This window comes from Pogona vitticeps, chromosome 3 (genome assembly GCF_051106095.1).
Source record: "Pogona vitticeps strain Pit_001003342236 chromosome 3, PviZW2.1, whole genome shotgun sequence".
Lineage (NCBI taxonomy): Eukaryota > Metazoa > Chordata > Lepidosauria > Squamata > Agamidae > Pogona > Pogona vitticeps.
In genome coordinates, this window is record NC_135785.1 from 44,260,533 (window position 1) to 44,281,629 (window position 21,097).

At 40.4% G+C, this 21,097-nt stretch overlaps 3 protein-coding genes and 1 long non-coding RNA gene across 4 annotated transcripts in view; 3 read left to right on the top strand and 1 right to left on the bottom strand.

Moving 5' to 3' along the window:
• TF (transferrin) overlaps positions 1-4,956 on the top strand; it is a 36,901-nt gene extending 31,945 nt beyond the window's left edge. Inside the window, exons 14-17 of the mRNA XM_020786349.3 lie at positions 1,144-1,205; positions 1,563-1,747; positions 3,836-4,022; positions 4,749-4,956. Of these exons, the coding sequence (XP_020642008.2) occupies positions 1,144-1,205; positions 1,563-1,747; positions 3,836-4,022; positions 4,749-4,786 (472 nt within the window). The 3' untranslated portion in view covers positions 4,787-4,956. The remainder of the gene's footprint in view (positions 1-1,143; positions 1,206-1,562; positions 1,748-3,835; positions 4,023-4,748) is intronic.
• Positions 1-21,097, bottom strand: part of LOC144587851 (uncharacterized) — a 462,829-nt gene that overhangs the window by 96,558 nt on the left and 345,174 nt on the right. The window lies entirely within an intron of this gene.
• On the top strand, positions 7,192-8,224 carry LOC144587852 (uncharacterized). The gene is made up of 2 exons (XR_013543035.1): positions 7,192-7,378; positions 7,960-8,224. It is a non-coding gene; the product is annotated as an uncharacterized LOC144587852 (long non-coding RNA).
• On the top strand, positions 11,099-20,132 carry SRPRB (SRP receptor subunit beta). Its single transcript, XM_020786350.3, has 7 exons — positions 11,099-11,320; positions 14,285-14,379; positions 14,935-15,012; positions 16,260-16,342; positions 17,016-17,152; positions 17,379-17,433; positions 18,175-20,132. The coding sequence occupies exons 1-7, from the start codon at positions 11,182-11,184 to the stop codon at positions 18,389-18,391; spliced, it is 804 nt and encodes a 267-aa protein (XP_020642009.3). The 5' UTR covers positions 11,099-11,181; the 3' UTR covers positions 18,392-20,132.

Consider the following 21,097-nt stretch of genomic DNA (forward strand, 5'->3'; position numbering starts at 1 on the left):
GTGGGTTCACCACAGTGAGATGATCCCAGAGGGACCCTCTGCCCCGTTTGGCACTACGATAACACACTGTGATCTCTCTCTCTCTCTCTCTCTCTCTCTCTCTCTCTCTCTCTCTCACACACACACACACACACACACACACACACACACACAGAGAGAGAGAGAGAGAGAGAGAGAGAGACAGAGACAGAGACAGAGACAGAGACAGAGACAGAGAGAGACAGAGACAGACAGAGAGAGGGGGGGAATAAATAGGGGGTAGAGGGTGAAATACAGAAAGAGAGAGAGATCACCACCGTATCCTAATCCTAAACCTCAAAAAATAGCTAGCCTCTGAACTAACATGTACCCAGCTAAAGAAAGCCCTCCCCAAATTCCCAGTATTTCAAATAATAATATGATAATAATGAAAGAAGGGAATATTATTTTAAATGTTTTGCTGCCACTGTGAAAAACTGCTGTCTTCCTAAAGCACACAGCACAGCAGCCGCAACTGTCCATGCCAAGATTTGAGCAGAAATGGGAAATTGCTTCAGGGAAAATGCTTATAAGGCCTCTGAAAGCGGAACATCCCCACAGCCCTTTCAGCAGCACTATTGGGCACCTGCTCTGCCAATCCAGGAGTCTCTAGGTCCCTCCCAGGGTTGCCCAGAGCTTCTGATTGGCAGCAGACTGGAGGCCCAAAAAGGGAGTAAATGAATCAATGAATAGGTAAAACGTTGTCACTTTGTATTTATCTGTATTGAATGAATGCGAAGCGACAAATATGCAATGAATTGGCATTTTTTGATGAATATTGCAATTTGTTTTTTGATTTGTTCCCATCTCTACCTTTTAAGTCTGCACAGTTGTTTTTATTTCCCCCATGACTATTAACATGTGTGCATGTCTAGTTAATGGGTGCATTGCAGTGAGATCAACAATACAAAATTGGACAACACTTTTCATCTCACAGATATTGCCATCCTTCATTCAATTAACAAATGGTTTCTGCCCATGGAAGTAATTGCAACTATATCTCTCCTTGCAAAATTTGAATTGAATTCAGCATAACTAGAATACTTGGAAAAAAATAGGTGTACCCTCATGTGGGCCGGTACTGAGAGATGTCACATAGCCCTTCCTTTTCCCTGTGCTTTGCAGGTGCTTGATTGAAGAAGGAAATGTGGCCTTTGTGAAAGGAACCACAGCCATTGAGAACACAGGTATGTGAATTACTCATTTATTTCACAGAGTGTGCATGGGTACTTCAGAGGATGACACGACAAGTCCTGTATTTGAAATCTAAAATTCAGTGTAGGGAAATGCAGTCATAGGTAAACAGGAAAGGGTGGTGCAGTCGTTTCAGTTTCATGTGTGTGAGCTCAGAATTTGGAAACATGACTTTTGGGGGACTATCGTCTAGCTGTAACAATCTTAGGGAAAGAACAGTCCTGTTTGGATGATCCCATACATTGCTTCAAAGGAACCAAGAAATTAAGCCACCAAAGGGCAAGTGAGAAAACAAATATGCACTTCTTCTCATTAAAAACCTTGTAATCTTTTCTTGGGTGGCTTTGCAGGACCCAACAAACCTGCATGGGCAAGTGGCTATGGACCTAATGATTTTCAGCTCCTGTGTCTCAATGGTGAACGACGATCAATTCAGGACCATGAAATTTGTAACCTGGCTACAGTTCCCACTCATGGAGTAGTAACACGTCCTGAACGAGCACAGGTTGTCCGTGAAAAATTGCTCGAACAACAGGTAAGGATTCTCTGGTGGTTTCATCACTTTTTAAACTGTCAGATTTTAAAATGTTTTAATTTTAATTTGTTTTAATAATACAGTATGTTTAATTCTATTTGAATATTTGTATTTTTGTATTTTATTTATGTTGTTTTTAAAACTATATTGTAAATTGGTTTGAGTCTCAGTTCTTAGAGAAAGCTGGCATATAAACAAGTAGGATAAATACAAATAAACTTTGAAGATCACAGTGCATTAAATTACTTTTGATATGTTTTACAGAAAAGGAGTATAAAATATTTTTGTACAGTGATGAAATAAATGAATTACATCAGGTTAAGCAGCATTACTGTGGAGAAAGCAAGAATATAGGGGAACATAAATGATGAAATTCATAGTTTTGGACTTTTCTGTGTGCCTATCAGTGCATGTGAACACAAATTTTCAAGGCAAAAAGTCATCTTGAAATAGTCTGTTCTCACCTCCCTACCTCCTGTTTCTGTTTTCTTGTCACTGTGCAATTTCAAAGAAAGAAGGGATGCTGCTTTGTTTATCTTTTATCAAGAGAGCTTCAAAGCAGGAGTTTAATACCTTGATTTTATCTTTTGTGTATCAAAGCAGCCACCAATTGTTGTATTTATGAAACTGAAGTTAGTCTACCTCCTTCCTTGAGGATATACCAATTTTGAAGATAGGAATGGGAATGAGGTGCTTTTGTGATCAAAGTAAATTAAGAGCTATTAAGCAATTGCAGGCTACAAATGGCTCATTCATGTATAAAAGGATCTTGGAGAAAATGGTGATTGGTTTCAGAGGCTGTCCACACTGGCATATAGATCAATATATGGATCGCTTTAGTACGGTTTGGATTACACCAAATTATGGTGCCCATGCATGATTCCCTTTAAATTGATCAATTCTTCCCCTTTAAGAATTGTCCCACATCTTTTTGAAGCCCTATCAAGAGGATTTACTATTTTGGTGCAGGTTGGAAGGCTTGGTCATTTGGAATGGGCTAATTAGAACCTTGCAGCTCATTCTAGTGTCAGTTTCTGGTACCCTGAAGTGTTTTATGAGTCATTTAAAGATATCGGAAATTGAACAATTTATAACCTGCTGGGGCAAACGCTTAAACAAGAAAACCTCCCCTCCTATCCTGAAAACATTTCCACGGCTGTTTCTCAATTGAGAAAGAAAAAATATGTTCTTAATTTGGGAGGTATAAACATCAATCAATCAAATAATCAATCAATCAAACAATCAATCAAACAAACAAACAAACAAACAAACAAATTTAACAGAAGTGATACCTTGCTTCCTCAGTGATCTAGGAGGTAGAAGAAAAATAATTTCACTACCCCTGACCTTTTGCAGATGATCAGGCAAAGTTGACAGTGGAAGCCAAAATGACACTGGGATGGGACACATCATTCCTCCCCCAAACACAACTCATGCTTTTAGGTCGGGCCTGTAGCAAAATAGCCAGTCTGGACAAGTCCTCAACCTCAGCCTTTCAGGGAAAGAAGAGATTGATTGAGGGAGGCAACGGTTCTCCTCTCATTCAGGGATTCCGTCTGATTCATGAGGAGAATTTTGCAATCCTGTGAAGATATGCTGTGCTTAGGCTCACGGAGAAAAACCCAGACCTTATCCATCTCTTTGCTTAGGCAAATAGGGTAGATTAGATTTTTGGGGAGTGAGATGTACTTAGTCAAGACCCATAGCTTCTTCCCATGTCTGCACATCTGCGATCTCCCATCTCAGGATAAGTGGGAGGAATGTGGTGGGGTGACTATATAAAGGGGTCTTGATGGGGGGGGACTGTGACATGGCATCACAGGGTACCCTGGTTCTGTGACAAGTACTTGCAGCAAATCCAAAGGCAATACAATGCCTGGCACAAAATGGCACATGAAAGCAAATTGGGGAGGAGTAGACATAGTCAAATCATTCAGAAACGGTCATTTAAAAAATTATAGCAGTGAACTGGGTGACATGAAAGTTAAATGGGATGTGGGCACTCTGATTTTTCTATAAGGAAGCAGGTGAAAGCAAATGTTTGGTATGACGGCTAACTGAATTCTGCTTTTATTCCCCTTATTATAGAAATTTTACGGAACTGATGGAACAAAAAAAGATGACTTCCAGATGTTCCAATCATCTGGAAGCAAAGACAGTTTGTTCAAAGATGGCACTCTGTGCTTAGCTACTCCACAAGGAAAGACCTATAAGGAATATCTTGGGAAGAATTACCTGGCTTCTGTGGCTGGACTCAAACAATGCTTACCTTCAGGTACTAACAATAGAATGTGATGAATGACAACTATCAGCTTCACAGGCACAAACTCCATTCCAAGCTGGGGTGTAGACAATATTTTTACATATTCTAAAACAGCAAATAGTTGTATTTTTTAAATTCACTGTATCTATAAGGTAATATTTATTTTAAAGGAAGAATGCAATTGTTTGTTTTGAGGCATGGCAGATTTATACTCAGTTTTTCATTTAAATTTAAGTTTAGCCTAGCAGTTCTTTTTATGCATCTCAACCATATGGCAGATTAATGTTACAAAGCAAAGACAGGATGTTGCATGACACTCCAGGAACATTTTTGCAATATCCTTCCCATTATGGGTTTCACTACTTTAAAAATTATTGCAAATTAATTATACATTACTATGAATTATGGATTTTCCTCCTAGGTATGATGTAGAAATCGATTCAGGCATATAACGGGTGCCTCTATGTGAAGGGATGGCCAGGTTACATAGTGGGAGAGAGAACTGTGCTATTGGCCAACATGGGGAAGGTATGACAACATGGGGAGACAGCAGAAGGGCACATAACCAATGTTCCTGTCCCTAGACTCATACCCAAGTCTAGAGATTTCAGTTCAGGTTTAAGCAGGCCCTGGTGAAAAGGGTTCTATGCAAGATGCCATGTGTCAGACAGATTCCACAATGTTTTCTCCTCTTAACTAAACACAACATTTTTCTGTCTGTCTGTTTTTCTCTGACAGAACTCCTCAAGGCCTGTGTATTCCACCAGCAGAACTAATCAGATGAACTACAGCTCCCGGAATCTTTTGTTATTCTTCCCTGAACCTGGAGAATCTATCTCACTACTTTCTCCTTAACAGAGCTACAAAGTATTTGAGCTTCTCCTCTCATGTCACTCTTTTATGTCACTGCTAGTGCAAAAAATAAAATAAACATTCACAGTTTCAATTCCCTTATTTGCTTGTGATCACTAATAAGTTCAGTATTTACTATTAGCTTTTTGCAAGACAGCACTTTCACATTTTACCAACACTGAAAAGCATTTTTGGGATCTAAACACTAATGTCAAGGCCTGTGTTTGCCTAGTTTAACTTTTCATCTCTCTTTATTTTTCTCAACACCAGAACACATGCCACGTTATAATCTGTTTTTAAAGTCATTTCCATTACTCATTGTGCCTTGTAGAAGAAGACAATGGTCTACAGCAGGGGTTCCCAACCCCTGGTCCGCGGCCCAGTGACGGTCTGTGGGCTTCCCGGAACTGGGCCGCGGAGACAGATCTCCGCCCTCCCCGCACGCACGCACGGTGGGCATGTTGTGCTTGTGGAGGGGCATGTTGTGCTCATGAGTGGGTGTGTTGTGCATACGTGCATGCACTCGAGCACAACAACCCCTCTGCAGGCACGACATGCCACTCTACAAGCGCAACACGCTCACCCGCAAGCACAGGGGTTCCCCCAACCCCCCGCACACAAAACCTACACCCCAAATGGCTGGGAACCGCTGGTCTACAGGATACCCTCTCCTATATACTACATTCACAAAACAAAAACAAAATGAAACAACAACAAAGAACAAGCAAGGGGAAATTCCTAAACATGACTCCTTTTTTCACCACTTAACCACTTTTTACCCAAACACAAAGCAATTATCATAGCTAATTTTCAACAAATTCTCAGTGGGTGCCCCTCTTTTTTTCCTCTGTAGCTCCCCTCCACCCCAATATGTGGCTTCTCTCTCTTAATTTCTCTCTCTCTCTCTCTCTCTCTCTCTCTCTCTCTCTCAATCTCCCCCTCATTCTCCCTCTTTCCACCTTTCCTTTCTTTCCTTGAATTCCCTGTGTCCCATCATGCCCCAAAGTAAGCCACAATCACTTCAATGATGTTGTTTCCACAAGTAATGGGAAGAATTTTTGGCAATTGCTGCAGAACACTTCATTAAGCAAGTGCAGCCAGAATTTATGACAATTTTTAAAAGCAAAGTATCTTTAAAATCCAACTCTACACAACAGAACTCATCCACTTTTTAAGGAATAAATTTGCTATGATCCATTCAAAAAGGGTAGCAAAATGCAATTATTGCAGAGTAAAGGAGAAGGTTTATTAAAAAACAGAATTTTGAACTTTAAAACTACTTTTCCAAATTTCTCCACAGAAAGCAAGCCTACAGTCTCTACTACCAATCTGACAAATATGGTGCTGATTCAAGATCCATTCAGAAGTTATAAGTTCCTATAAGTTATTACTTCCTATAAGTAACGAATGGCTATAGAATGCTATTTTTATGAGCCTGATAGTGCTGTTGAAAGGGCTGTGGGGATAACATGAGGACAGAAGAAAAGCCATGCTAGATCAGAGCCGAGGCCTATCTACTCCAACACTTTCTTCTCGCAGTGGTCAAACTCATGTGAATGGAAGGCCCACAAGCAGGGCACAATGCCATCTTTCTGTTCATCTCCCTTGGCAAGTGGCCCTGAGAGAGGCATGCTGCTTCTGATGCTAGAGAAAACACATAACGTGTTTCCCTGAAAATAAGACAGGGTCTTATATTAATTTTTGCTTCAAAAAAACCCATTAGGATTTATTTTCGGGGGATCTTTTATTTTACAGTCATGTCATCTTCTGGTTGCTGCAGAATGGTGGAGGGTGGGGTTTCACTTAACTAGGGCTTATTTGGGGGGAAACAAGGTATCTATCAGATCACTAGCCATCATATTATCCATCATGAATTTGACAAGTTTTTTCCCCCAAGGACCATGCAGTTGTTGCATGAAAACCTAGTTGTGGTCTTCTAGCTCTTCCCTCCGTGAGGGAAAAATTGAGGAACTGAAAAACACACATGTGATTGTTCAAAGTTTTATTTCATTGACGAAAGATACAAGCAGGCAAGCAGAGTTGCAAGAATGAAATTATTGTGCCATTACATCAACTAATACACCTTTCAAAGAATAATACAGCTACCCAATCAGTCCCATTGGATCAAATTGATCACCTTGTGTGGATGTCAGACCACATATGTTGCAGCAGCAAATTAATTCCATCAAATCTGTTCCAAAAACCTTGAATTCTCCCAACACAGTCGTTGGTGACCATGAGAACTTGTAATGGTGAATTTCCACATTGTTTAGCTGTGTACTATATGAACAAGTACTTTCTTTCATTTTTTCTGATTCTCTCCTTTTAGAACTTAATCAGCTGACCTCAGATGCTTCAATTGTGGAAAGCGAGATGAAAGTATTCCCTGTCCGTTATTTCCCCATCATGCATAATTTTACACACCTCTATTTTCACTTCTTCATTATTTTTTCTTAAACGTTCAGCCCTAAATGGAGTATCCTTTCTTTACAGAGGTGATGCAAATTTCTGATCAGGTGGGTTGCCTTTTTCAGCAACTTTTCAAAAACACATCAAATGTTATACTTTAACACTTGTAAAATATTAAGGAGTTTAACAAGCAGAAATAACACTAGAGATATGTACTTTTGACTATGAATATTAAGAGTTTACATAACAAATACTAGTTATGTATTTTGTTGGGTGTACAGTCCAGTGCTCACAGTAGGAAGGAAAATATTAATAAAGCAGTCTAGTTTCATATTAGCTTAGGCCAGATTTTGTCAAGTCAATGGAAAAGTAGTGAAATTACTGTAGGTTTGTTTGCTTCACACCCCACCTAGCTTTGATCATTGGTATAGACACAGCAGAACCATGTGTCAGATTTCTGAAGTTGTGGAACAGACTTCCAGACCACACATGGAAAAAGTAATATGTGCCCTGAATACTAGCAGAGCAGAGACCTGAACTAAAACCTGTCTTTCTGAAACACTAGTTTCCATTTACAGGGATGCTTAAGGGCTCATGCACGTCATAGTGTTGTTCCAAGTTATTCCAGGACGGTTGTCGTTGTTTTTGTTTTGCTACTTATTTTAATGTTCTCTCCTGGTATTTGCAGGCAGACACGCAAAGGCCACTGGATGCTCCTACAGATACTGAGGTGCATGAGTCCACCAGTCCACCCATGCATTCCAGTTATCTTGTATTCCCCAACATCTTGACTTCACCCTCTAATGCTCTCTGCTTCCTGGCCATGTTTACCATAACTTCCCTCCCCTTGTCTTACCTGTGAAGCATCTGTCTATGCATCATTTATATCACACTGTCCCAAAATACAGCTTTTTAGCTATTTCAATGTATCACAATTCTCTCCAACCCCTTGTTTTTGAGGGCAAAATTGCTGTAGGAGGAGAAAGAGGCTAAAGATAGCAAAAACTGTTTCATTGGTATGTGGGAAAACGAATGGTGGAACGAAAAATCAGCACAGTATAATGACTCACCCAGGCAGAATGGATATAAGTCCAAACTGACACAATGTTAAAAAAAAAAAAACCATTGATGTTTGGTGTAACATGGCTTGAAACTGTGCCCAGAAACAGCCTATAAAGCTGTTGTAACTAGTGAACCATGCACTTCTTGTAACTGTCCATAGTCAATAATAGTTTGGCTAGTGTTATTTGGAGCAGCTGAAATTTCTGAAGTTTCTTTGAAAGCAGTCTCAAAGAATTCATGTTGCAGTAATTCAACTGTATACTTACCCACAAGTTGTGCACAAAGTAGTGTATATAGGAAGCTATCAAAAGTAAATCCCCAATTTGACAATACTGTTGCTAGGACCAACCAAATGAGCACATTTTTAGTTCAACCAGGAGTCTTCATCAAGCAAGATACTACACAAAAGGAGTGGTAGATACAAGTTGGATATGCCTCTTTGAAACTTATACAGTATTTTAAACACTGATTCTTAAAGGACAGAGGAAATGGCTCTTGTGGTATTTGTGGGCTGTGTTGTAGGCTGTTGATTTAGGCTTTGCTGAATAAAAGTTGCTGGTTCCAGCTTTATCTTTCTCAAGGCAAGTAAACTCCACTTCTCAAGGCAAGTAAAGGCACAAAGTACAGTTAAGGTTATCAAATGTTCCTAATACAGAGGAAAAACTAGGAAAATTGGGACTTGGAGCACCCAAGTGCTAACATACCCACACAGTTTACAAGTTGTTCCATGAAGATGCGTACAGCAACACAAAAACCATGTGATGTTAAACCAATTGATAAAAACCCACATATATAGGCATCCTTCAGTCTCAAGAGACTATGGTAACATGCTCTGAATCGAGGAGTGTCCTCTCCAGAGCATGAAGCCCGGGTAAGGTAATATGGAGGATAGGCTGTTACCCAAGCAGCAGATCCCCCCTCTCCACATTGCTGAAATGATCCAATGGAAAGGCAAGAGCCAATACAACTGGTTCCAGCAATGTCGCAGGAGTTGGCAGAACGACACATGCTGCCTTTGGGACTCCAGCTCCGGATTTTGCCTCGAGGTTAACTCCTGAAGCCTTTTCCATGAGTGGATATAGCCACAAGGCAGTGGAGGTTTGAAATCGGAGTTTTCCTTCTCCTAGATGGGCTGCCTTCCATGGCTGATGAGCCCCACCTACCCGGCCTGCTCTTTAATAGTGCAAAAGTATGATCTGATCCTTAAAACTTTCCTGACTCCCCGGCTTATGCAAATCTAATTGGCTTTCCTATTTACCATATTAAGGCCAGATACAAAATTTGAGAATTTTGGGAAACGCTCTTATAAAGCAGGAGGTCCCACCCCTAGGCCCCACCCCCAGGCCATGTGCTCAGGAGACAAAAAGAAAGCCCAGGAAAAAAAACCTCAGCAACGCATCCATGCAAACAGACCTGGCCTTCGCCCTCAGCCCGGCTTCCTAGGGAAAAGGGTCCTGGGTCCTGGGAAACGCTCTTATAAAGCAGGAGGTCCCACCCCTAGGCCCCACCCCCAGGCCATGTGCTCAGGAGACAAAAAGAAAGCCCAGGAAAAAAAACCTCAGCAACGCATCCATACAAACAGACCTGACCTTCGCCCTCAGCCCGGCTTCCTAGGGAAAAACCCACACCATCTCCCAATATAATTCAACAGTGTAGTTGGTGCAGTAGGAACTCAGCGGGTTACTCTTAGGGTTCTGGGACAAAAATCTTTTCCCGCTTCATTTACCTAATATGCTGAGACAACCGTGTTGGGGTGAAGAAGGAGAGAATAAAATATCGTGGCACCTTAAAGACTAACAGGTCGTTTCCATGGGTATTTTCCAGGGGTTTTGGCAAGTCTTTGGGTCGAAGCCTCAAACCCAAGTTGTTATTGAAAACAAGCTCTCCCCCCCCCCCCCAGAAAAAATGGACGGGTAGGTGGGCTCTGAGTTGCCAGTCGAGTCATCAGTGCACTTGACAGTTGTATCCCGCAGCTCGACTCCCCATCCTGGTGTTTCCAGAAATCAAAATCCTGTTTGCAAAGGCAGTTGGAAAACCAACATGCTGAAACAGACCAACACAGCTACCTCTCCGGAAAATGACACAGAGGAGGAAGGTGTGGCAGCCAACATGGAAAGATTTAAAACATTTTCTCACTGTTCTATATGTCATTTTTTTTTTGCCCAGCTAGGATTTTAAGAAATCATAGTCCAGCCATTTTCGCTGAAGACTATTGGGTTTTTGTTTTGACGAGATAAAAGGTCATTTTCAGCTCAAGAGCAGAACGTCCTGAATGTCCCCTTCCCGTGTTCCAGTCCCCATCATCTCCTTGCAGCCTGGCCAATGTCATGGAGGACGGGAACCATAATTCTATAAACATCTGGAAGCTTGATTTATATGCAGTACGCGTGTCAACTGAAGCTAACATTTCCTGCTCTAGTCCTGGAAAGCTTATAGGATAAGAAATACATGGACATTTATTTATTTTATTTATTAGATTTCTATCCCGCCCTTTTAGACAAAGTCTACTCCGGGCGAGACATTCCGCAAGGTGCTGCAACGACACTTTATTTTAGTGTAGTGTCGTGTAGTATTCTGTCAAAAAGCAGCTATTGTAGTTCGCTGGAATTTAAACCGGTCCAAAAAAATCTCCTTCCTTTAAAGACCCCTCCCACCTTCACCTCTTGTCCGTCGCCAAGAAGAGAACGCGGGGGGGGGGGGGTTGGAGAGAGCGAACTACAATCCCCAAGAAGCATCTGGCCGAGGAGCATGCGCCCCGTCAGGCCTCGCGCGTGAAGGACCGGAAAGCGGCGGCGGCTCTCGAGAAGGACACGTCGTCGCGTGCCGCGTCGCAAGGCTGCTGTTGGCCATGGATACCGTGGAAGTGGCCGCCGCCCGCGAAGGGTCTCCGCCGCCTCAGGATGCGCCGCTGCTGCCGGCGCAAGAGGTGGCCCCGGTCCAGCTCCTGATCTCGGTGGCGGTGGCTGTCCTGGTCGTCTTGGTTCTGCGTGAGTGCCGGCTCTTTCGGGCGGGCGAGGGGGACGGAGGTGCCTGAAGGGGATCCCGTCGGACTGGGAAATCTGCCCAGAGGGCAGAGCCCCCGGCGCCGTGGCTGGAGGGGCTCCGCGGCCATCAGGCCGTCAGCGCTGCTGCGCCGGCGGGCCGGGAAGAGCCAGACTGCCTCGACCGCTCCCGGACGTGCAGCTTGCAAAAGCACCGGGCTCTGCTGTTCGTGCGTTGGCGCTTTTTCATGGGATCCGTCACATTATTTTCCTGTTGCACAGCTGTGCAGGGATCTTGTGGCCATTTGGAGGATGGCCATCTGGCATCCCTTAACCATTGGCTACCCGGACGAACATCTGGCAACATTATGGTTTCTTCCTTTCTTTTTAACAACTTCTAGGTTCCCAACTTTGAATAGCCCTGGTGTTCTTGGACTGCAGTTCCCAGAAGCCTTCACCACGAGGTATACTGGCTGAGGCTCCTGGGAGTTGCAGTCCGGCTGGGTTACCCAAGGTTGGGGACTGCACTGATCTAGGACACTGGTTCTTAACCTTGGGTTATTCAGGAGTTTTGGACTGCAACTCCCAGAAGCCTTCACCACCAACTGTGCTGACTGGGGTTTCTGGGAGTTGCAGTTCAAAAACATCCGAGTAACAAAGGTTAAGAACCACTGATTCTAGGGGACCACCATCCTAGATCAGTAGTTCCCAGTCTTATGGCATAACATTAATTCTGGCTCACAGCCACAGCTCCTTTACCCTTCATAGAGCTGAAACAGCACTATACTTCTCTCATATTTGGCACTGCAGTTATAATGAGGTGTCATTCGTGTAGTGATTTAAAGTAGCTTTCAAAAAATTTCTAAGCACATCTTGGGAAATTACTTTAAGATATATTAGCTATAGTTGCAAGCCCCTAAAGTAGTTTGCTGCAGTTTTTTTGTTATAGATTGTGAAAAAGCAGCAGCTCTTACTCAGAATTAACCAGAATCATTATCTTGATATGCTGAATTCTGCAGCTGCTTATCTCAAGTGACCAAGGTAACATTAGAAATAAACACAAACATATAAAGAATAGAACAGCAGTAATAGTAGTAACAGTGATATCATCCATTAATATTCATCATTCATTCATTATTCCTTTGTATGCTTTGCTGTAAACTGCCCAGAATGTAAGTTGCACTGTGTGGCAGTGTACACATTGAAATAATAAATAAATAAAATGATGACATAACAGCTTGCCCCAATTGTGAATTCATCCCAAAATATAGAAATAATTAAAAAATTCTAGGTAGGTTGCAAAGGGAGTGAAGTTCTCTCTCATTAAGTTTTAATTGCGATGTAACGTAAACTTATGATAGTGAGCCAATGAGCTAATTGCAATTAACTAATTAATCTTAACAACAACAAATGCCTTCAAGTCAGTTCTGATTTCTGGCAACCCTTTCCAGGTTTTTTAAAATATATAATACTCAGAAGTGGTTTACCATTCTTTTCTGAGAGCGCCTTGAGACTATCCACCTTATCCAAGGCTACACAGTTGGCGCTTCTCCCAGGATGCACAGTGGGGAATTGAACTCTTGAGCCTCTGGCTCTACAGCCAGAACAGCCCTGCAGACTAGATCAGTATTATTCTCATATTGCAAAAGTGGAACCAAAGCTTCACCAGAGAAAGAAAGGCTTGTACAAAGACAACTGAAGACTCTCTGATTGGGCTTTTCTTCTGTTGTCATATCTTCATAGAGCAACAGTAGGACTATTTGAAGGTGGTTTGCTAGATTTGTCTTTTTGTTATTTCACAAGGAGAAATGGGAACAGTTTGGGTGGGAATTTAAGATGCACTATTTAGGTTTATATCTACTGTTTGAAATTCAGATGAAAGAACTAAATGTATTATTCGAAATCCTAACATTATTGATATAAATGCATAATTATGTGTGTCTTTTTCATGAAGTAAATCTTTCAGAATTGCGTAAGGTTCAAGATTTAAATATTGGAAAAGTATGTGCATCCTTATGGTGCCAAGATCTAATCTTACTTTTGCTATCTGAAGTTAAAAGCAGATTTAGTTCTAGATTTGGTTAGAAGATGGAGGTGTAAACACATTGATTTAGTAGGTGGCAAAATTATAACTCCTCTCAATCTAACATGGTATTGGTGCAATGACTTCTATTTTTTATTATTTAAAATTATGTAATATATTTGTAGACCTGCAGACCATATTTACTGGATTGGTAATGTATTCCAGTTTAATTCCTGTGCCTTGAGTACTCAGCTGGAGGGAGGTGATATGTAGCCTGCATAATTGCATTGTAAACCACCCAGAAAGCGCTTTTAGTGCTTAGAGGTGGTATATAAGCAGCACATTTTGCTTTGCTTTACTAACTTAGAGAAATTGCACTTCACATATTTTGCAAGTGCAGTGTCAGATTCATCAAAGCCTGTTACTTATTCTGTAAATTTATGTCAGTGTGATTTTTTGCTTAAGCTTTTTATTTGTCAAGTTAAGTAATTTCATTCTAATTTATTAACTGAAAGTTATTAAGTTAACTAAGAATCCTGAAGTGTTTCATTATAGCCAGATTTTATTGGTTTATGTCTGATACATTGTGTTTAAACTTGTAAATATACATTTTGTAATAACTCACAGTTTTGAGTGTGTTGGTAAAATAAATAAATAAAAAAGGAATATCAGAGTTTTTTCAGTTTTATCAGTTTTGTTGGGGAAAATTATTTTAAAAATATCCAGAAAAAGAAGAAAGAAAGTTAAATATTGTGTAAAATTTCATTCTGATTCATTCTGGAATTGACCCTTTCTTGGGATAATGCCAGCTATAAAGAATACCGTCTTCTGGTTTTTTTTACCTAGAGGTCAACTAAGTTCTGTAAGGAATTCTCAAGCATTAGATTCTCTAACATGATAATCCTGGGTATAAGTATAAACAGACTCTTTTCTACCTTTGCTTTTAGTGATCTGGAAATTTGTCCAGTCCAGAAAGAGCAGCCGGAGAGCGGTGCTTTTGTTGGGGCTCTGTGGCTCCGGGAAAACTCTTCTGTTTGTAAGGGTAAGTCATTTCTCAGTTTCTTCTGTTCATTTTTCAAATTGTTCTATTGTGGGTTCCCCCCCCCCATTTTGTCAAAGAGAAGACTCCTTATCTTAATCTCTTCGTGTTTTTAAGACACTATGGGATATAAGATGTGTAAACACTTTGTGTTTCTTTATTATGTATTTTTGTCCTTTATTTATGTACATGGAAATACTAAATTTAGGATGTTAAGTTATATCATTTATTTAGTTCTAATGGGTAAGGTATACCAAGGGTCGATGCAGATGATATATTTGTAAATAAATTTGTCACAAGTCTTGCTGCTGTCAGGATGGGTAATAATATTTTTCTTTCTGGATGAGTTTTGTTAAATTAAGTAGCTAATTTTTATGGCAGGGACCATAGACATGGTCTAGAGGGGCGGGGTAAAAATCAAATAAATAAATAAATAAATAAATAAATTATCGGAAATGAAAACGTGCCTTTTGAATTTTCTCTCTTGCTTAGATTATAGGTAAATTGGTTTACTTTATCAGGAATATTTTACTTTCTTCCTTCTTGTAATTTTTCAAGCTGTTGACAGGAAACTTCCGAAATACACAGACATCAATTACTGATAGCTCTGCATCATACAGAGTGAAAAATGACAAGGTAAGGGTGGAGTAATGTGCTGATGACTTTCTGAGCTATAAGAAATTATTGAAAATTTTCATCATATGAACTAGTGACAGGTTAAACAAATGTACTAATCTGCCTGTGTTCTGTATTAACATTTCTAAGTTCTTTCTTGCAAAAACTGAAAATTACCTTTTTTTATATGTACATAGGAACACTCACAGAGGAGTAGTTTGGCAAGGCCTTGCTGATATTTAAACTACAGTGGTTGCACATGCACCTCTTTCACTTCCCTGGGACCCTTAGATCCCACAAATGGCACTCCAGCTGTGATCCCAGACAACCATATTTGGACTGAGGAGAGACACAATTGTGAATCAGTTCTGTAGTGATGAGTCTAGAGAAGACTGCCTGTTTTCTGCTGAACTGTAATCAGCAATGGTTGTATGTTTCTCAGCTTGTGGCCATTGTTACGCAGTTTGTCATCCCTTTTAAGATGGAACACCAGAAACATGGGCTAGTAGGCATTAATTTGCCTTACACAGCAGGCTTTTCTCAGAGTTATACTGTACACTAGCTAAATGAAGGTACATATCTGTGAGTTTATCATACTTGAAATCTGGAAAGAAATCTTTGATATGGTATCTTGATGAGAACCATCGGGGGAGTCTTATGTATACTTTCTTGGTGAAAGTCAAGGAAGATTTCAAAGTGTTTTCTTTCTTTCTTTCAATAGATGCACTCTGTGTTTGTCTTGAAACATATATTAGTTGTCACTCTGCTATCTTAAAGGCTTTGCCTTGGTTTTGTTTATCAGCAGTTTAAAATTCTGCTATATTGCCAGCTGTTGTGACTGGCATTTTGGCTAGTTATTCACTTCATATATCAATATCTGATTTGTGTATATGAAAATAATACACAGTCAGTGTATTATCTGTAAAGTTATATGATATTGAGATACCCAGAAGGAATGCTAGCTATTAATATTAATATTGAGCCACATTAGTGGCTGTCAATCTCTACAAGCTTAATGGGATGCAAAATTAAATGTATCATTTTATAACACCTTTCCCCTTGTTTTTAGTTGAGCATAGATAAGCAACTATGGCTTTTTATTTGGCAGAGCTATATCAATTGGCTGAAATAGACTGAAATTGATCATGAATGAAAAATGAAAAGAATTTATGGATCTAGGCAGAATACAATGGAATCTCTAAGTTGTAAAAAACTCTTGCATTTCTCAGTAAATATTCCTAAAACAATACTTGCTCCTCCTCCTACAGAGCACAAATGTCACCTTAATTGATCTCCCAGGTCATGAGAGTTTGCGGCTTCAGTTATTGGATAGGTTCAAGGCTGCAGCCAGGTAAGGGGAAAATGGGTGGATATTTGCTGTTAGCTTGTGACAACACAGAGCTCTGTTGAAAATGGAGCATCATATAAGATTGCTGTGAATAAACTTGGTCATCTAATGAAATTATTTGGCCTTCGCCTATACCTCCTTTTACTTTGAAATTTTCTGCTTGGTTGGTAGCACTTTTTTTGGTAATAGGCCATATATGTTAAAGTCGATGTGCAGAAAATGCTTGAAACTGGGAAACTTATCTGGAGAGAACTTTTTGTTTAGCAAGAATAAGCAACTGCTAGCCCTTGGCTTGGTCCAATTTCAGAGGCCCACTGAAGGTGATCTGTTGAACTGACTGAATGGAGCCTGCTATAATTCAGTCTTAGACCTCCAATATAGTTGATATGTTAACAACTGATAATAGAGGTCCTTGGTACAAAGAGAACTAATACATGTACATGTATGTTTCAGCAGGCCTTTCACATGGATAAGTTTTATAACGACCCTTGGTAAATGCTTGAGCTACTCTGTTTTTCACATTACATGAGTGCATGGGAACACTGAAAACCTTGTAGTTAGAGTGAAATTTGAGTATTGCTTGCATGCAGTTAATTGTCCCACAAATATCCTCCGATACTTTCAGCTTAATGAGAATGCTATTTAAGATCATGCATTGTATACTTCCTTTCTGCAGGGCAATTGTATTTGTTGTGGACAGTGTGGCATTCCAGCGGGAAATGAAAGATGTGGCTGAATTCCTCTACCAGATTCTAATTGATAACATTGTGCTTAAGAATGCACCTCCTCTGTTAATTGCCTGCAACAAACAAGGTACTGCATATCTCTTTGAAATGAAATGGTGACTGGTTTCTGTGTCAGGTAGATTCTTATAGAGACTATAAGCATGTTCCATATCTCCTTTCTTTAATAGAAACATAATGCATTGCATACTCTTTGCGTGAAATATTTAGTGGTAAAGTAATCCAAAGGAGTTGCATTTTCTCCTGCTTTTTATAGTACATAGTAGAATATAAATGAATATTCCTTCCTTCCTTAGATGTTACAATGGCAAAATCATCCAAACTTATACAACAGCAGCTGGAAAGAGAACTGTAAGTAGAAAGTACTAGTTTGTCAGATTTCACTGAAATGATGTCTTGGAGTCCAGAGTTCCTGCCCACACCTTCCTTATTTCCCACTGAAATTAGGATACCAAAATGGGAAGCAACATTTGCCAAGGCAGGAAGAAATTATTCCTCAGTAAAAACACAGGATGATTTTAATCAACTTAGTTCATTGGATATCCAAAGCTTTTGAAACTATTACCATGGTTTATATTGTTTCAGAGGTGATTTTGTCATTTGGCAAGTCATTGCTTCTGAATCCCCTTGGTGTCCAGCAGGTGGCAGTAATGTATCTTGTATTTGGAGCACAGAAATCTGCATTGTCATAGCTAGATTTGTGTGTTTATGTGGCTAGTGTGTTTATAGTGATCACACAGAGACGCAAACCTGGTCCTTAAATACCAAAACTTACATTATTATAATCTTGCATTATACCGAAATGGAGCTCAAGGAGAACATTTGTAGTGTACATATGCGCCTTCCTCTCCAGTATAAAATGCTGCCGCCTCTGTTGATGAACTAAGACTTGTGGTGCGGCAATATGTTTCATGTGCGTTGTTGGAATATTTCTGTATGTTTTGGTCACAGATTTCCAAAAATAGGAACAGTGCCTTTCCAAATTTAAAATGCAGATCTCTAAATGTGACATGGATTGTACACAATGTCAGGTGCCAATTTTGAAGACTTGATTTCCTGTGATAACTTCATCCTCTTTTTCTTCCCTAACAGCAACACCTTACGAGTGACCCTGTCAGCTGCTCCAAGCACAATGGACAGCTCAAGTTCTGGATCAGCCTCACAGCTTGGGAAAAAGGGCAAGGAATTTGACTTCTCCCAGCTGCCCATGAAAGTGGAATTTGTTGAATGCAGTGCCAGAGGAAGCAAGGGAGAGGAGGGCAGTGCTGACCTTGAGGATTTGGAAAGGTGGCTGGCAAGAGTTGCCTGAGGGTCAAGAGGCAGTCACTGGGGAAACACTGGGAATTGGCCCATTGCATAAGACTGAGTGGAGGCCAGGCTTGAGTTCCCAGAAACTGGGTCAGTGTGCTCACAGGACAATGGCAGGGCCACTCTGGATTCTGCTGTGGGTTATTTCTGCTTGGCGTGGAATGCCCCATTTTTAGCTTTGTGTCCTCAAACCACATTGCCCTGTGGAGTCAGCTTTTTGTCTCTTACTCCCATTCCTTACAACACTTGGCCTATTACATCTTATCTAGAGAGGCTGTAGAGTGAGTTTTTGTGCTGGATGAAAGTTGCAGGAAAGGATTGTTTGTAACTATTCTTCCACAGTTGGAATTTCTCTGCTTCTGCCTGCTATCTACTGTTATTCTCATTTGTGATGGTCAAGGTGGAGATTCACTCGCACATTCATCACATCTTTTCTTCCTTCATTATTTGCGAAGCATTTCAGCCTGAATGGAATCTGATCTTCTAACTATGGCAGTGCCACTTTCCTTGAACACTGTCTCCTGCTGGCAGTTCAGTGAGGATCAACACTGTGTGTGCTGTGTAACATTGCTATTCCTCTGCTAACTTGGCTCGTAGTGGGCATTACTCCTCTGAACTGTTCCTAAATGATTTCTGCCAAGAAGCAGGAAATCCAAGTGACTGATGAAATTGTTTTTGTTTTGTTTTCAAACACATTTCTCTCTCACTAGAAAAAGAGTGACAGAAGGCTAAAATGTGGCATACTATATGTTGCTTGGCTGGTGGTACTGCATTGGATGCTTACAGACAATTCCCTACATTTCGATTGATATATCTGTAGTTGGGGTTCTTTCTGTTTTTCAGGCTTGATAGCAGTTGAGAAACTCACATTTCCTCCAGGAATTCCAGGGAAAGAGAAATGTTGAGCATGCCAGTTTTCTTCATTCTGAGTATATTACACTTTGGCGGGTGAGTCTCCCCTCAGTGCCTTAATCTAAAACTTGCCAATCCCACAGGTGTTGGAAGGTGGTGTTTTGAGTTCACCTACCCTTTAAAAGGGCAGTTGTCTGAGCTGCAAACTTGGGCTTGATTGCAGTTGCTCTGAATAACATGTTAAACAGTATGCTTTGCCGTAGTTTCTCCAGCAGAAAGATGCTGCAGAGAACTTCAGTATCTTGCAATTTTACATTCTTCATAAAATTAAAAGAGGAAAGTTTACAAGCTATCATATACCCTAGTAGTAAGCTACTGTCTGAGCAAAAGTGTGTGCACACCCGACACACATGTACAACACAATCACTTGCTGCTTTTGGATGTTTGCTTACTACACTTCTATTGGCCAACATCTGTTCATGCAGAAAATAAAATAATGCTTTTTCATATTGTGCGAAACAGTCCTAGGGTTTTACATGTATCTAGAAAAAACTATATGTATGCTCTGTTTTAATGCCTCAGTCGACATTAATCATTGCTCCAAATTATAGATTGATTGAGAATTGCCATGTATTTGTGAGCAGTTGAATTGGGGCATTTAGATAAGAAGCAGCATGAGCTGCAGAACTCCCATACTCTGAAACTCAGCTCACTTGATTAGTCCCTAGCTATGTCCACACTGCAGAAGAGTGAGCTTACATGTGTCATGCATGTCATGATGTGTTCGTCTCAGAATGCAATAAGTGGTCTTGTAAATGTCACATGTGCAGACTGTAAAGATGTATGTGTCTTTTAAATTATTACCTATAAATAAACATGTTTGGATAGCTTTTGGCTGGTGTTTCCTCAGTGCTTTTTTGATATCCCTTGTCATTAATGTTATTTTCTGACCAAGCTGAGGGAATGATGCCTTTTTGTAGTTCTGTGTCATAATGCACACAACAGGGTGTGAGAGTGCTGCATTATTTGTTACAGAATTTTTCTATAGTTTGAAAAAATCCCAGTGACACTGATTAATACAGACTTTAAAAACAACCAACAGGTTGCTTCTGTAACTGTAGCTTATTTTGGTTTGGGAGCATAATTCTTAACTGTAATGCAACTGATAGTTTCGAAGAGAATGAACAGTGAGGAAACTTGCTGTAAAACACTATATTCAATCTCAACTCAAAAATTGTACTACTGTTTATATGTACAAGGAATGCTCTAATAATTCTTGTGACTTACAGCTAAGTTCGGTTGTTCAATTAAAACACAGATTCTGTTGTGCTGTAATTGTTGTGGGGGCTATGCCCCATCCCCCCCCCTTTTTTGCCTCAGCTCACTAAAGCCTTTGGTTATATGCTTTTCAATTGCCAATTGGTTCAGTAGAGAATCCTCTTCAGTGATCTTTGTAGATGGCTCAAGAAAGTGTTATGGTAACTGTTCCTTAATAGCCCTCCATCCCAGCCATCCATTAATCAAGCTTTAGGTTTGTCTTCTGATTTAATCTCTTCAATTAACACATATGGCAGGGGAAGAATTGCACTACATTTCAGAATGTTCCAATGTGTGTAAATCAGTCTGCAAATGCAGCAATTTTCATGTTTCAGATCATCCTATATGCTGATAGTGGTCCTAATAAACTGGACAACCTGGAATGTGGGAACTTGTCTGGATCTAACAGTTTTATTAATAGCCTCTCACTTGGTTCAGACATTTATGCCTTAGATGTATTTCTTTGCCTGGATGAGCTCATGAGGTTTTGTTGCTCTCTGGCCTTCCTGATTGGTTTACACAAGGAGAGCAATAGAAG

Bases quoted from the DNA above. Each gene is read 5' to 3' on its own strand.
- SRPRB (XM_020786350.3), top strand. From the start codon at position 11,182: ATGGATACCGTGGAAGTGGCCGCCGCCCGCGAAGGGTCTCCGCCGCCT. The intron at 17,153-17,378 runs GTACTGCATATC...TTCCTTCCTTAG, and splicing joins AATTGCCTGCAACAAACAAG to ATGTTACAATGGCAAAATCA. The intron at 17,434-18,174 runs GTAAGTAGAAAG...CTTCCCTAACAG, and splicing joins CAGCAGCTGGAAAGAGAACT to CAACACCTTACGAGTGACCC.